Raw genomic sequence first — 16929 nt, 5'->3', positions numbered from 1 at the left:
GAAACAATTTGATCAATTGTTTGGGGCTGGTACCCCAGTAGCTCAGCTACTTTAATAATTTCAGTGGTGCGTTTATTGTGCTTTAGCGTTTCCTTAACACTGAACAAGGCCATGTTGTTTCGCAAGGCTTCAAGGTTGTCTGGGAGCCTTGCTTGCAGCTCCTTGCTTAAAGCAACAATGTAGTTGATGCACTGTCTCCGAATGACCTTTTTGTCCTCTGGCGCAAGACTGAGTTGGTACATGGTGATGGACTGAGATGTCCATCAATGGCATCATTCAGGACATCCATTTTTGCCATAGGGTTGACTACTCTGCTGCAAATTGATGTTGAGGTGTACCAGATTGTCCAAAAGCTTGACAGGATCTGTTTGCTCTCCCTCAAATGACTTCACTGCAACTGGATTGATTTCAAAAATTTCAGGTAGACATAGTTGGTCTAGTTGGTCCATGTACATGGCGTGGAGCACATCCACCATGTAGCAACGCTCACTGGCCTTGGTCAACTCAAAGTGGAGTTTCAGTTCTTCCCACTGGCTCAATATACGAGTTACCGCAGACTCAATCGATAGCCAACGTGTGGCACACACTTTGGTGACCTGCAGGGGTTTCTGGCCACAATTAATGGTGGCATACACTGCTTTGTACGCCTCGCACCGTTTTGGGGAAATCGAAAACCAGTTGTAGGTTTCCCTGATTAAGTACTCAACACTCCTAGGGATGGTTTCTTTGGATGCTGCACAGACCGCCAATTGTAAAGAATGGCACACATCATGGATGAGTACCAAATTGGGCAATGCACATTCTACCTTTAAAATCATGTGCACCCCGTTGTGCACCCCAGTCATCACAGACGCATTATTAGTGCCAATACTGTGAAGATTCTCTTTTTTAAGGTTGCCCTTCTCAAGAAACTCAACTACCGCCTTTGCTATTGATCTGCCATCGCCACCCTCCCAGACAACTAGCCTGAGAAATGTGGACACAACGGTTCTTTTTTAGCACTGAAATACCGAATCACCACACCCAGGTATTTCGAGACACTGACATCAGTGGACTCATCCAAAAGGAGACTGAACTTCTCATCCCCCACATCTGATGTTACCCTTTTGAGAAAATAAGGAGCCAGTATTCCCCTAATCATTTCTGTGCACTTGGTGCGGTGCATTTGGAAGTTTGTTGCTGCCACAGAATCTGAAAAGGCAACTTTGCAAGCCATACCTGTCAGGTTTTGGCCAGGACTGTTCTGGTTTTTGTCACTAGATGTCCCCATTGCACCTTTTTTGAACCTTTTGTTTTTTCCTTGCTCTATTATTGTTTGCACCTGTGTGTCGTTCCCTTGTTGGTATTTAAACCCTGTGTGTTCCTCAGTTCTTTGCTTAGTGTTTGTATGTTAGCACCCAGCCCCAGCCCAAGCCTTTTTGTGAAACATATATTTCTCTTATTGGATTTTCCAGACGTTCTCTGGTTTAGTTCTTGTGTATTTTTGAGTAGTCTTTTGAGGTTTGTTTTTCCCTGCTGTTTTTACCACTTTGTGGAGTTTCTTTGTATTTTGGAGGATATCCATTTTGTGCCTTTTGGCTTTATTTTGGACGTGGTGGATTTATATTCTTTGCCTGAAGATCTTGTCCTTTTATTAAATCATTATCTCTAGTACTGCTGAGTCTGCCTCATCTTCTGGGTTCTGCCAACTATTAGTGACTGTTTCTCTCACCGGGTCCTGACAGAAACACTGAGCCATTATAATGAACCCAGAGGCAGCCAGTACCCAGGACTTTTTTCCCATGCTGTCCCACCACGAGGGGACTGTCCAACGTCACGAAGCTGCTCTGGTTCAGCAAGAGGCCTTACTGGCTGGACATTCTCAACTTCTGTCGGAGATGATGACTTCCATAAAGCAGATTTCTGATCAACTTTCCCCTGCAACCGCTTCTGCTCCAGTTCATCAGATTCAAGTGCCCGTGGCAGTTAACCTCCTGGCTGAACCTCGTCTGCCGCCTCCCCAACGGTTCTCAGGTGATCCGAGTGTTTGTAAGGGGTTTTTCACACAATGTTCTCTCTCCTTCGAGCTGCAACCCTCGTCGTTTCCCACCGACCGGTCCAAGATAGCATATATCATCACCCTGCTGTCGGAAAAAGCCCTAGCCTGGGCTACTGCTGTGTGGGATGCCCAAAGTCCCTGCTGTGCCAGCTACTCTACCTTTGCTGAAGAATTCAAGCGAGTGTTTCAAGATCCCACCAGCGGTCCTGACTCAGCCAAACAGCTTCTAACTCTCCGCCAAGGTCGGCGCAGCGTGACGGACTATGCCATCCAGTTCCGCACGGTGGCAGCAGCGAGTGGCTGGAACGACGAGGCGCTCACAGTGTGCTTTTTGAAGGGTCTTTCCGACACCATCCAAGATGAATTGGCCACTCGGGAACCACCGGACAACCTCGAGTCCCTGATCAAGTTGGCTTCACGCATATACCAGCGTCTGAGAGAGAGAGAGCTCAACCGTAGATCTCTCACCCTAGCTCCTATCGGTCCCAGCTCCGAGTCTCCACCTTTATCCTCGCTGACTCCACCGGAACCCATGCAGGTTGGACGCATCTCCCAGGCTGAGAGAGACCGCCGGATGAGGGAGCGATGCTGTCTATATTGCGGCAAACCGGGCCATTTCCTCTCCACGTGTCCCGGGCTCCAGGGAAAACGCACTCTCCCGTGCAGGCCTGGGAGGACTGTAACGGGAAACATAACCTCCTCCCATCCATCCAACTCCCGCCTGCTCATTCCAGTTACCCTTTCCTGGGACAACCACGAGCTTCCCTTTAAGCCTTGGTAGACTCTGGAGCCGCAGGTAACTTCATGGATGGTGTCTGGGCGAAGGAGAATGGCGTTCCCTCTGAACCTCTAAGTGACCCCATAAGGGTTACTACGTTGGATGGAAGCCCTTTGGGATCTGGACTTGACACTCGTGTCACTACCCCCTTGCGACTTTCAGTTTCCCAACACCAGGAAGTGATGAACTTTCATCTGACCTCGTGTTCCGAGTTCCCTCTCGTCCTTGGATACCCCTGGCTTCACAGCCATAACCCTCACATCGACTGGTCTGTGGGCACTATCAAGCAGTGGGGTCCTACGTGCCAAGCCACTTGTATCTTCCCAAGTTCCCCGAGTTCCCCTCCCGAGTCTCTAGAATCCATCGACCTGTCCCGAGTTCCCGAGTGTTGCCATGACCTCAAACCGGTATTTAGCAAACAGAGGGCCACCAAACTACCACCCCATAGACCTTACGATTGCCCCATCGACCTGTTTCCGGGCACCTGCCCCCCCAGGGGTCGGATCTTTTCCCTATCTCCTCCCGAACGAGCTGCTATGGATACCTACATCAAGGACGCTCTGGCAGCAGGCCTCATGCGTCCATCCACCTCGCCGGCAGGAGCAGGGTTTTTCTTTGTGGCCAAAAAAGACGGTGGATTATGTCCTTGCATCGACTACCGGGGACTTAATGCCATAACCGTCCGTAACCGCTACCCGCTACCCCTTATGGCCACAGCCTTTGAGCTGCTCCAGGAAGCAGTGGTCTTCACTAAGCTTGACCTACGGAACGCATACCATCTTGTGCGGATCAAACCCGGTGACGAGTGGAAGACCGCTTTCAACACGCCTACTGGTCACTACGAATACTTGGTGATGCCCTTCGGCCTGACCAACGCCCCGGCTGTGTTCCAAGCGCTCATAAACGATGTGCTTAGGGATATGCTTAACATCTTCGTGTTTGTTTACTTGGATGACATCCTCATCTTTTCGAGCTCCCTTCAAGAACACACTAAGCATGTCAGACAAGTGCTCAAACGCCTCCTAGACAGCCATTTGTACGTTAAGCCGGAAAAGTGTGAATTCCATTCCTCTCGAGTACAATTCCTGGGATTTGTAGTGGAACCCGGTCGAGTCCAGATGGACCCCAAGAAGGTAGGGGCGGTAGCGGATTGGCCCACCCCCAAGTCCGTTAAGGAAGTTCAGCGTTTCCTGGGCTTCACTAACTTTTACCGCAAGTTCATCAAGAACTTCAGCTCGGTGGCAGCCCCTCTCTCAGCTGTAACCAAGGGTGGCAACACAAGGTTTCTGTGGGGAAGAGAAGCTGAGACGGCCTTCCAAGGACTCAAGCAGCGCATCCTCTCTGCTCCCATCCTGACACTACCGACGGCGGATGAACCTTTTGTGGTGGAGGTAGACGCATCAAAGGGTTGGTGTTGGAGCTGTCCTGTCTCAGAGGGGTGAAGACAAGAGGCTTCATCCTTGCGCCTTCTTCTCTCACCGGCTTACCCCGGCCGAGAGGAATTACGATGTGGGGGATCGTGAACTCCTAGCGGTTAAGATGGCATTGAAGGAATGGAGACACTGGCTCGAGGGGGCTTCTCAACCATTTCAAGTGCTTACGGACCACAAAAATCTGGAGTATATCCAGCAGGCGAAGCGGTTGAACTCCAGACAAGCTCGATGGTCTCTTTTCTTCAGCCGATTCCAGTTTATCTTCACCTATAGACCCGGGTCGAATAATCTCAAAACGGACGCCTTGTCACGAATCTACTCTCCTGCCATTCGAGAAGATACTGACATGACTGTCCTTCCTGCCGCTAAGATCGTGGCTCCGATCTCGTGGCAAGTGGAGGATACCATGAAACAAGCTCAAGCCATCGAACCGGGTCCTGGAGGAGGTCCTGCCAATCGGTTGTTTGTTCCCAAGGCAGCAAGGTCCCAAGTCCTTCTGTGGGGGCACTCCTCTCGCCTCACCTGTCACCCGGGCGTAGGTCGCACCTTGGAGTTCATCCAGCGTAAGTTCTGGTGGCCCACCATAAAAGAAGACGTTGCCACTTTCGTCAAGGCCTGTTCCGTGTGCTGCCAGGGCAAATCTTCTCACCTCCGCCCTCAAGGACTCCTTCACCTTTTATCTATTCCCCACGGACCCTGGTCCCATATCTCGTTGGACTTTATTACTGGCCTTCCTCCGTCCCATGGTAATACTACTATCCTAGTCATCATCGACAGGGATTCTAAGGCGGCCAGGTTTGTTCCCTTGACCAAATTACCTTCTGCCAAGGAAACGGCTGAGTTGGTGATTAACCATGTGTTCCGAGTCTTTGGCATTCCGCAAGATATGGTTTCCGACAGAGGTCCACAGTTCGCCTCTAGGTTTTGGAAGGCCTTCTGCCAACTCATAGGGGCCACGGCCAGTCTTTCTTCAGGGTACCATCCGGAGTCCAACGGCCAAACTGAGAGGATGAATCAAGAGCTGGAACCCACCCTCAGATGTATGGTCTCCAATAACCCATCCACATGGTCATCCTTCATTGTTTGGGCCGAGTACGCGCACAACACCTTGTGCTCCTCCTCCACTGGTATGTCCCCGCACGAGTGTCAGTTTGGCTATGCTCCGCTATTGTTCCCGGACCAGGAGGCAGAAGTCAGAGTGCCTTCAGCCTTGAGGTTCATCAGACGCTGTCGGCTTACGTGGAAGAAGGCCCGTCTTAATCTTCTGCGTTCCTCACAGCAGTACCAGCGACAAGCCAACAGACGTCGCCGTCCCGGTCCTACCCTGTACCCCGGCCAGAGAGTATGGCTCTCAACAAAAGACTTACCGCTACGGGTGGAGTCTCGCAAGCTGTCCCAGAGATTCATCGGTCCCTTTAAGATTGCCAGGAGAGTCAATCCCGTTACTTTTCGCCTGCACTTACCCAGATCCCTTAAGATCAATCCAACATTTCACATTTCTTTATTAAAACCTGTTTTTTCTCCCCTTATCCCGGCAGGCAGACCTCCCCCTCCGCCCCGTGTCATCGGAGGCCAGTCGGCTTATACCGTCCACCGGATACTGGATTCCCGCCGGGTGCAGCGGTCCTGGCAGTATCTGGTGGACTGGGAAGGCTACGGTCCCGAGGAGCGCTCCTGGGTTCCTGCCAAGGACATACTGGACCCTGACCTCATTCGTCAGTTCAGGGCCCTCCACCCTGAGAAGGCTGGTAGGAACGTCAGGAGCCGTTCCTAGGAGGGGGATTCTGTCAGGTTTTGGCCAGGACTGTTCTGCTTTTTGTCACTAGATGTCCCCATTGCACCTTTTTTGAACCTTTTGTTTTTTCCTTGCTCTATTATTGTTTGCACCTGTGTGTCGTTCCCTTGTTGGTATTTAAACCCTGTGTGTTCCTCAGTTCTTTGCTCAGTGTTTGTATGTTAGCACCCAGCCCCAGCCCAAGCCTTTTTGTGAAACATATATTTCTCTTATTGGATTTTCCAGACGTTCTCTGGTTTAGTTCTTGTGTATTTTTGAGTAGTCTTTTGAGGTTTGTTTTTCCCTGCTGTTTTTACCACTTTGTGGAGTTTCTTTGTATTTTGGAGGATATCCATTTTGTGCCTCTTGGCTTTATTTTGGACGTGGTGGATTTATATTCTTTGCCTGAAGATCTTGTCCTTTTATTAAATCATTATCTCTAGTACTGCTGAGTCTGCCTCATCTTCTGGGTTCTGCCAACTATTAGTGACTGTTTCTCTCACCGGGTCCTGACAATACCTAAATGGTCGCATGCTAGCAGCGAACAATGCTCTGCAGTGGCCATTGCCATAGTAGCTTTTGCAGTTATCCACTTTTTTAACCAACTGTGGTAATGTAGACTGCGTTGTGGGGTTGTACGGTTTTGATTTATTTATATGTTTTGCTGTAGCACAATGTTTTTTGATGTCATACATTTTTGCAAGCATATCTGATTTGCAGTACGCACAGTATGCCCAACAATCATCCCCAATTACTGGCTTCAGCCACCCTTTAAATTCAGGTACAGACTCGCACTCTTTTCTGTACTTCTGGCTGTACAATTTTGATTGAGACATGTTGATTGATGTTGTAAGTTCTGTTCAAGATCTCGTCGAACACATACTACTGCTGCTGCAGTCAGCCAACAATGATTTGCAATTTGCTGAAATTGCTGCTGGCCTGCTGCTGACGTCACTCACAATGCACTTTTGCAGCCAGACACGTGTGTTGTGACAGAGAAAATAGGTTTTGTGTCATTTAGAGGGAAAATATGTGCGTTTTAGCGTTTGAGTCATTTTTCAAAAGTTGCCACAAGTTCCAAATACATTTTTAAAATTAGCTACATTTGTTTTTAGGTGCTGTTTGAAAAAAAAGTTGCTAAATATAGCAACAAAATTGCTAAGTTGGCATCACTGCCTGAGGGTGTCTAGACCGCTGTCTGTCTCTCTCTTCTTCTATGGTATAATGGCATTCACAACAATTAAATGTGCATTCCGCCACCTACTGTGTGGGTGGATAAGGATCCCCAAAAATAACATATGGGTAAAAATAAATAAAATATCACACAAACTACCAAAAAAGAAATGAACTAAACAAAATCAACCTGCTTTTCTGTAAAAACCTCATTCTAATCAGGTCCAACACAGCCTCAGAATCCTCCTGTGAGGGCAGGACATTTCCTGGTGACAAAAGTCTTGTAGTGCTTCTGCTGTGAAGTCTTGGAGCCCCCAAAACCTCTCGGCTGCAGCAGATATTGGTACAAAGGCTGTGAAGTATTTGTAGTTAATCAATATCAAAGGTGGTAGCTCCGCTCACCGGTGAAGTGGAGCAGAGCATGCTGGGCAATCTCCAGCTCAGATAAGATCAGCTGGAAGAACACTCCACCATGGTTAGTGTTGGTGTGTAACTGTTAAATTCAGTAATCCCACCATGGTTAGTGTTGGTGTGTAAGTGTTAAATTGAGTAATCCCACCATGGTTAGTGTTGGTGTGTAACTGTTAAATTCAGTCACCCCACCATGGTTAGTGTTGGTGTGTAACGGTTTGACTTCATGTCTTGAAAAGGTTTTAATTTCATCACTACAGAATAATACCATAAAATACAGTTTTCCAGGGAGTTCTAGAAACCAGTTGAAGGAAAACTCCATCCAAAAACCATATTTTGGTATTTGTTTCATTAGTCCATTGTAACATCGTCCCAAAATGTTTTGCTTGTCAATAATCAAGTTCTCACGATATGTAACTTTCAAAATACAGAAATCCCCATATGATGCATTTTGCAAATACCAAAAGACCGTTTTGGGTGGAATTTTCCTTTAATGAAAGCATGCATCAGTCAGGTGAAAGGTTATTTGGCATCATGTCCAATGTCAGACTAAAACCTTTAAAATGCCACAGAAAATACCAACCATCTGAGTGATAAAAGGCATTTTATAACAATAATCTTATTTTTAATATACATTGTCACTTACACTAATAGTCTTAATTCCTGATCAAATTTTGCCAAAACACTTAATGGCAAAGATTATAGGACAGTTGCATTCTGCTGCACTATCCCAGTTCACCACTAGAAACATACAGGTATTCTATCCAGTGGTGTTCTGCTGCACTATCCCAGTTCACCACTAGAGACATACAGGTATTCTATCCAGTGGTGTTCTGCTGCACTATCCCAGTTCACCACTAGAGACATACAGGTATTCTATCCAGTGATGTTCTGCTGCATATCCCAGTTCACCACTAGAGACATACAGGTATTCTATCCAGGCGTGTTCTGCTGCACTATCCCAGTTCACCACTAGAGACATACAGGTATTCTATCCAGTGGTGTTCTGCTGCACTATCCCAGTTCACCACTAGAGACATACAGGTATTCTATCCAGTGGTGTTCTGCTGCACTATCCCAGTTCACCACTAGAAACATACAGGTATTGTATCCTACTAACTAGAAGAGGATAGATGTAGAAAAAGGGTGCGCTGATTTTTTTATTTAACCTTTAACTAGGCAAAATAACAAATTCTTATTTACAATGACGGCTACCAAAAGGCGAAAGGCGTCCTGCGGGGACGGAGCCTGGGATTCAAAATAAATACAGTACATAAAGAGAGACCTAAGAGAACATAGCAAGGCAGCAACACAACACATCATAGTAGCAACAATACATGGTAGCAGCACAAAACATGGTACAAACATTAGTGGCCACAGACGACAGCACAAAAGGCAAGAAGGTGGAGACAATACATCACACAAAAATGGCACAATGAGGTTTGAGACGGATGGGAAACGGGACTATCATTCGCTGGAAAATGTGTTGTATTCAATTAACTATGTAGACCAGACCCAGCTGCTATAGAGAGCAGTTAGTAATGGCATCTTGCTGGGCACAAACTCCGCCACGGTTCGTTGGACAAATCCTTGGGAAAATGTTTTGACATCAACACTGAAAACAAGATCTGTGGTAAATTCAGGCGTAAACCTTTTTCTGAGATCAGCTAACGGTCACACAATTGAAGCATTTGTACTGAAATTAAAAGCCCCTGCTATAATGGTCAAGTTAACGGATCTCAGAAAATGTAGAATCTCCTAAAAGCCAATTTATGCTTGCAGGAAAATATGATCGGTGCCATATGACTGGTGTGACGCAGACCAGTACTTAACGGCACGCAATATGAACTGTACAGGACGGCTTTTTTCTCCTGTTATTCACCAAAATTCTAATATAAATGCAGTCCCGGGTAAGGCTCAATCTGTGTCTGGGAAACTAGCTTCAAGCACAAACGCTCATACCTTGTAGTGAGCCCAAATTCTCTACCCCTATGCTTCACGGCCAACAGATGGGGTTAATGGCGCTACATGGTCAAAAAACCCGATTGATACCACCGTAGGTATGGTTGAAAGAACCAGAGGTAACTAATTTGGGGGGTTTTCGGGACTACAAACTGGCACATTAATGTCCATGATATCAGTGTAAACCAAGTCTGTTCCATATATTAGCTATAAAATTGTCCCACCGTGTCGTTAAAGTACACTCCATGATGAAACATGCATCTCACAATAAATTCTTCCCAAAAACACAACGGCTTAAAATAATTCAGTCAACTTTCTATAGCCAGTGAACAATGTCAATCCCCGTTACATGTGCATGTTTAAAACCACCTAGAATAACGACATAATGATATGAGATGACAGGAAATGTCACATTGAATTCAGAACAAATGGTTCATTCAAAATGGCCAAATTCACCAAGTCTGATTTACTACCACCGAGAAAGAAAAATAGGACAAGCATTCATTTGTAGATTTATTTATACATCAAAACACAGTCACAGGGTTGAATTGACTTGGCCTGGTTTTCCCCAGTTCCAACAAGATGTCTCACTTCCTTGCAGACCAAACAGGAGAGCTAGAGGGAAAATAGTGAGAATTAAACCCTGGTGATACTGTAGGGACTAATACACAAGGTCTGAGATTACTTGATCAGAGAGTAACCAATCAGTCAGCGTTACATCAGACTGGGGCGGTAATGATGACTCATCACGTCAGAGTATGTAGTTTATAACAAATTGCATGGGTCAGTGTGATGATCCAAGAGAAACATTCAACAGTACATTAACAACATCTTCCTAATATTGATCTGCCCCCCTTTTCCATTATAATACATATACAGTCTTGGCCAAAAGTTGAGAATGGCAATACAAAGGATTTAAGTTCCTTTGGATGGGGTATGGTAGGTGCCAGGTGGACCGGTTTAGCTCAAATGAAACACTGCTGGGTTTGTCAAGAGCAAGTTTCTTATGTGTATCAACACTGGTCCACCACCCAAAGGACATCCAGCTAACTTGACTCCAATGCCGACCCACAGTTGTGTCACCAGACAACTGAGGCTGTTCTGAGGGCAAACTCAATATTAGGAAGGTGTTTTTAATGTCCTCTATACTCAGTGTACTATAATACTGGAACCGTAAGTCATTCCCACTACACACCTTCCCGCTCCACCAGCACAGCAACACTTCAGCAGCCAACGAGCTCTAAAAAGACAGAACAGGTTTAAAACCCAAATAATTCCAATCTTATTTTACTAGACTACATTCAGAGCATTCTGAAACCAGATCAGGATTTTAGTTCAGTCATTGCAGCCATCCAGCCAGCAGTCCAGGGTCTGGGATCAAGCCCCCACCCAGTCACCCTCCCTCCAGGCAGGCAGCCCACCTTACCCCTGCCCCAGATCAACAGGAGCAGGCTTGTCAGTGTCTGCCCAACCCACAGGAGGGCCGATGGGAGGCCAGACCTTTATCCAGCCCAGAGCACAGGACAGGATTGCCACCTGACTGGTGTGTTAAGTAATGCTTTCATCATTTACAACATTCCAGAATGCTTAATGTGGAGCGTTACAATGCTGTCAAAAGTCACACACCTTTCCAAACACGGCAGACACTAGGACCTCAACCAGGGGGGCAGAAACCTAGAGGGAGAAAGTAGAAAAGCATGAAGTGGCATTGTAAGACCTTGTAGTCAGACATGAGATCAGTCTATAGCAGTGTATTCTAATCCTGGGGACCCAAAACTGTCAACAAGTGTTTCCCCCCCCCAGAACTAGGCTTAGGTGGTATACCAGGGTATTTGGAAAACAGGGTACACCAATAACATTTAGATTATTTCTATGAAGTTTATATTGATAGCTACTTATGTATTTTACAGTAGGTCCAGTCACATGGTGTTTGTTTACAAGAATGAGACCAGAGCATTGTGAGACCCTCACTGTTGACCAGGTGATCTAATTACAGGACAGAATTCACAACTCAACGTGTTTAAGTGTTAATATACTGGGACAGCACTGCCAGTGAAAACCTGAATACCACCCTACACCTGATTACACTCAAACCCTTGATTGAATTAGGTGAATAATGCTGCGTTTACACAGGCAGAAAGATCTGGTGTGATTGATCCTGATCGAAATACTCAAGACTAATTAGTGAAAGATCAGAATTGAGCTGTGTCTAAAACGAAGCCTTACATCTAGGTCCCCAGAAACAGGATTGTGAAACACTGCTCTAGAGTATAGATCAGTTCACTAACCAATCAGTCAGCTTAACATCAGACTGGGGCGGTAACAGGAAATCATCACTTCTACATTATAAAGGACAGAAGTAAAGTCGATCATACACACCTTGTGGTAGTTCAGTAACAGGCATCTTCTAGTGACCAGTCTGGTACCACCATCAGGACCTGAAGGAGGAGGCTAAATAAACATGCTGAACAGCACTACATTAAAGACTGCTTTATTGTCTGATAGATCAGAGGGGTAACCAATCAGCTGGGGAGGTAACACGACTATCTAAAAGACAACTGATCCTAGATCAGCACTACCACCCCGAGAGACTAAATATGGGAAAGTGCTGACAAGGGCCCTGTACTACATCAGGACACGAGTTATTTGGAAGTCAGTATTCTAACCTCAATCCTGCTTAAACTGTATTGATGGTACTGCATGAAAATATAAATTAACTGACTACATCCTGAGTGGCCCATCCACCCCAGTCACTTGTGCTGCTACTAGCATTTCATGAATGATTCTGCATCTACTTCTTGATATTAAATCAAATGGCAGCCATTTTGGATCGACAATGCAAAGCCAAATTATATTTTGTTTGTGAGTCTCTGGTCCCATCAGACAGTTGGTAACCCCAACCAGCTGTCCCCTTGTTGCCCTGGCAATGCCAGTGGGTCCACCTTTGCAGGTTCTGTCGTCGACGCAGGGCGTAAGACACGTGCGGGTGTCATCACTAGGAGTCAGAGTCACCACGACTACCAAACATCAACAGTTCACTCTTGTTTGCAGTGAGTTTTAACACTAGACTGGTTATAGCTTGCGACTAAGGAAGAGGCTCTGGTTAAGATACAAGGACTAGAGATTAATTTCCCGTGACAATTACCGAACGTACTCATTAACCAAACCTCACCAGTCTAGTTGGCATCACGACTCCCTGTTCAGCCACATACAGAGGAAACCTAAGGCAAAAGCTTCACCTGCCTGGTGTCTGGGTGGGGACCAGATACCAGGCAGGCACATGGAGGTAGTTAGACATTACATATGTAGCCTTTATGACAGGTTACGTAGCCCTCTGCTGAAGTCAGCTATTCCTTTTCTCAACAGGAGTTCAGACGAACGAGATTCCAAAGAGAATATTCATCATGTTCAGCAGAAGGACGGGATCGCTCAAACATGTTGCGTTCAGCTAAACTGTACAAGTAAAAAAAGTTGTATGGAAATGTTATGTACATACCAATAAAATAATATTTAAAAAGGAAATCAAACTTCACATTGAACGTTGAACTACCCCTTTAAGGACAAATTAAAGACTGGTGTTAAAATATCCATTTAGACTGGATGGATCCATACCTGCATAGCTAGACCTGAAGAAAGGATATGCTGATTCTTGATACTATTTGAATGGAACCACTTATAAGTCTGTGGAGGGGTGAGAATAATGCAGGAGAATAGACCACCATAGTAAAAAATAAAAAAAATATTGGTTTTCTATAATTCAGTTGTTGTCAACAACAGGGTAACAATGTGTGTGCAAAGTTACACTCAAGAATGAGAGAGCTACATAATATTTGGTATGAAGTTTCCCAGGTGTCCCTCACGAGTTTTCCCAAATGTACCCAAGTGGACAAATTGGTCCATTTGAAAGTACATACCTATAGAGAACATACTAAAATGCTTTAATAATAAAGTTTACACACTCCCAGGAATGTCATACGTAATGGATCATTAGCATCCCGACATAAAAGTTACTAACAGGAGACGCGACGAGAACGCTGAACCAATGCCTCCCAAAACACAGAAGTGAACAATTTAAGATAACCGTCCACGTTAGCAGCCAACACTGATCTAATGTCATAAGTGTAACACCACAAACTGAGGGAGAAAAAACACTACTTACAATTAGAGTATTCAGAACACCCACAGTCCTCTACACCAGATTGAGCTGCTGATGCCAAGGCCCATAGCAGTCTCTCTCTGTTGTAAAGCAGAGGGTAACACCTCTACACCAGATTGAGCTGCTGATGCCAAGGCCCATAGCAGTCTCTCTCTGTTGTAAAGCAGAGGGTAACACCTCTACACCAGATTGAGCTGCTGATGCCAAGGTCCATAGCAGTCTCTCTCTGTTGTAAAGCAGAGGGTAACAGCACAAGTAGTGCAGGTGATGGGAGATTTCTTGTGGCACAGAGTACAACGACGCCTCCCTACTGAGCCCTTTTGGCCCTGAGGCACATTCAGGTCTGCAGTGATGTATTTTGGCAGGTGAACATCACTGGAGGCAGGAGTAGAGCGGACAGAGGTAGAGGGGACAGAGGTAGAGAGGACAGAAGGTGCTGCAGTGGACTTTGTGCCGTAGTCAGCAAGCTCCTGGATGAGCAGCTCTCTGAAGGCTAGCTGTCTCATGGGGGTCTGTCCACAGATCTTAGCCTTTTCCTTCTGGAGGATGAATGCATTCACCACAGCAATGTCGATGAAGTGATAAAACAATGTCTTGTACCATTTCATTGTCTTGTGGAGAACATTGTAGTAGCCTATCAGCGCGTCTGACAGGTCCACACCTCCCATGCTCTTATTGTAATCCTTCACAGCAGCTGGAACGGGGACATCTTTCTTTGTCCATGTCCCATTAGCGTCCTTCGCACGCCTGCGGATGTGATCGCCACTGTACGATTTGTGGATACTGGAGCACATGACCACCTCTCTGGCATCCATCCACTTCACAAAGAGCAGGTCATCTTTACGAATCCATCGTATGGTACCCCTTTCAGCCCTCTTAGGCATGTCGTTTACTTTTGTTGTGGGAAAACCCACTCCGTTGGGACGAATGGTTCCACAAGACCATACATTCAGCTTCCTCAGGTCTATAAACAGGGTAGGGCTTGTGTAAAAGTTATCCACAAACAATTTGTAGCCCGTCCCCAGCAGTGGAAAATCCAATAATTTCATAACGGAATCATAACCAAGTCCCATACCGGTGGCTGAGATGGTCTTCCCCTCATACACAAAGAAATTCCAAGTGTAGGCACATGCAGAATCTGCCAAAACAAACAGCTTGTAACCCCATCTTGTTGGCTTGTTAGGCATATATTGCTTGATGCCAATTCTGGCCTTTGAGGCTACCATCCTCTCATCGATGGACAGGTTCTGGGAAGGCTGAAAATGGGTCTTGCAGGCCTCAACAATGCTGGAGTAGAGAGGTTTGATTTTGCAGAGCCTATCAAAGCTTGCTGTGCCCTTCTTCTTGTCATTGTTGTCGTCAGCTTGTGGGTCACTAATATGAAGCGCCCGCGAGACGGTCAGAAACCTCTTACAAGACATGATAGTTGCGGGGAAAGGCAGTTGGTAGAGTCTTGAGCTTCTCCAGTAGTCCGTCAGGTTTTTCAACTTCACAATCCCCATATAAATTACCAGTGAGATGTAACAGTACAGGTCTTGGATGGAAATGGGCTTCCATGCCTCTTTCTTGCCTGCTTGCTTCTTAGCCCCATACTTGTTGGTGTTCGACACAAGCAAATCAAGAACTGACGAGGAGAAAAACATCTGGAAAAGATTAAGGGGGCTGTACTTTCCAGTCATGTCCAGCTGAGGTCCTGGCTGCCTTTTAGGTCGAAATGTTGGTCGAAGTGGCTCTACATCATCCTCTAGCACAGTGCGCCAACGGTCCTCTCCCTCGGTGGTAGTTGCCGCTGGTACACTGGCCCTCCTCCGCTTCTGGTCTGGACTCATAACACCTCTAGATGGCCGGGTGGCTGTGGAGCCAGAGACAGCAGCGGGGGTCAGACTGGAGGAGCCAGTTCCTATGTTTGAATGAGTGTGGGATGGACTTGAATGTGGTTTCTTTGGAGATGGCTCCCAGAGGTCATCAGAGTCTCTACCTCTATTGAGGACAAAATATAAATTAAATGTTTAGAACTCAAGTTTCCTATTACTTATTTTATTTAACTTTTATTATAGCAGGTAGTGAGCACTGCATCAATACATCAAATACACAACACTCATCTATATTATAGAGAGTCTGGGGAACACAATCACTATGATGAAATATGTGGACCAATAGGCAATAAGACACTCAAAAACAACAGCATGTCATAGCCAACAGAAAATACACATAGGCTTTGCTAATACATTGTATGCCTCAGGTCTATATAGCTATATAGAAATATCTCAAATGAATATGCAACCATTTAACCAACTGCATTAGCATGAGAAGCAAAAAACCTATTTTACTTACTGATCTAAAAGTGGATCTTCTCCTTCCAAAAACATTTCTTCCTCACTGGAATCAAAACTGTACTCACTCATGGAGTCCTCATCCATGAGTTCTGTGTCACTCTCCCAGTCCATTTCTGCAATGTTCTCATCCAAATTTGTAAACTTGGACTTCGATGTAGCTTTTCCACTAGTAGTAGCCATGTTTTCGTTTTTTAGTTTTGAGAAAAGTTTGTAGAAGAGAACGAACCACTGCGTATCATTAACCAACGTGAGTCCTGTTTGCTTTCACCAGAGAATGAACACTGTTGCCCACAGCTCTAGCATGATGGTTGTTTGTAGTACAAAAGGCGTTCACATGCTGCTGGAAAGCCCAGCTCATTGGCTATCTAGCTAGATCGCTTTCAAAATGATAGGTGGTCCTTGGACCAAGACTCTGTCAATCAAGTGAACACCGCTGGTCTCATTGGTGCCTAACAGTGGCTTACCTTCATTAGGCTAATTGACGTGTTGTGTAGCCAATATGTCAGAGGTGAATGTATCAAACAAGTTGCATTGATAAGTATTCTGATGTTGTGCACTATCCCCAAACAATAGCATGGTATTTTGTCCCGCTGTATAAACTACTGTAAATTAGACACTGCGGTTAGATTAACAAACATTTAAGCTTTCTGATGATATAAGACATGTCGATGTCCCGGAAAGTTGTTTAGAATGCCTTTCTAGTCACATACTGAGCAGCAGCTGTCCAGATTTCAGGACACTGATCCTGTAGAGGTTTAAAAGCAGCCCAGAACAGCCATCTTGTTTCAGGACAGGTTTAAAAGCAGCCCAGAACAGCCATCTTGTTTCAGGACAGGTTTAAAAGCAGCCCAGAACAGCCATCTTGTTT

The 16929-nt window shown here is 45.7% G+C and overlaps 2 protein-coding genes, 2 non-coding genes and 2 pseudogenes across 5 annotated transcripts in view; all 6 read right to left on the bottom strand.

Moving 5' to 3' along the window:
* The window catches only part of LOC120036514 (piggyBac transposable element-derived protein 4-like), a 140825-nt gene that overhangs the window by 64640 nt on the left and 59256 nt on the right, over positions 1 to 16929 (bottom strand). The gene's annotated exons all lie outside the window — the stretch shown is intronic.
* On the bottom strand, positions 10073 to 16897 carry LOC120036516 (piggyBac transposable element-derived protein 4-like). The gene is made up of 6 exons (XM_038982964.1): positions 16060 to 16897; positions 12742 to 15705; positions 11949 to 12007; positions 11196 to 11243; positions 10765 to 10809; positions 10073 to 10184 (listed from the first exon to the last, which is right to left on the bottom strand). Exons 1-2 carry the CDS (start codon positions 16239 to 16241, stop codon positions 13905 to 13907), a joined length of 1983 nt encoding a protein of 660 aa, XP_038838892.1. The 5' UTR covers positions 16242 to 16897; the 3' UTR covers positions 10073 to 10184; positions 10765 to 10809; positions 11196 to 11243; positions 11949 to 12007; positions 12742 to 13904.
* On the bottom strand, positions 10253 to 10326 carry LOC120036580 (annotated as a pseudogene).
* On the bottom strand, positions 11839 to 11913 carry LOC120036589 (annotated as a pseudogene).
* On the bottom strand, positions 12444 to 12570 carry LOC120036542. Its single transcript, XR_005474546.1, has one exon. It is a non-coding gene; the product is annotated as a small nucleolar RNA SNORD22 (small nucleolar RNA).
* On the bottom strand, positions 12908 to 12979 carry LOC120036556. Its single transcript, XR_005474560.1, has one exon. It is a non-coding gene; the product is annotated as a small nucleolar RNA SNORD30 (small nucleolar RNA).

Source organism: Salvelinus namaycush, unplaced genomic scaffold (assembly GCF_016432855.1).
Source record: "Salvelinus namaycush isolate Seneca unplaced genomic scaffold, SaNama_1.0 Scaffold138, whole genome shotgun sequence".
NCBI classification, from domain to species: Eukaryota; Metazoa; Chordata; class Actinopteri; order Salmoniformes; family Salmonidae; genus Salvelinus; species Salvelinus namaycush.
This window is presented reverse-complemented; position numbering and strand designations above follow the sequence as displayed.

What these genes read in the sequence shown, in the direction of transcription:
- LOC120036516 (XM_038982964.1), bottom strand. Translation starts at nt 16,241, where the DNA reads ATGGCTACTACTAGTGGAAAAGCTACATCGAAGTCCAAGTTTACAAAT. An exon ending in GAAGATCCACTTTTAGATCA is followed by an intron (nt 15,706 to 16,059) that starts GTAAGTAAAATA and finishes TGTCCTCAATAG; the next exon opens with AGGTAGAGACTCTGATGACC.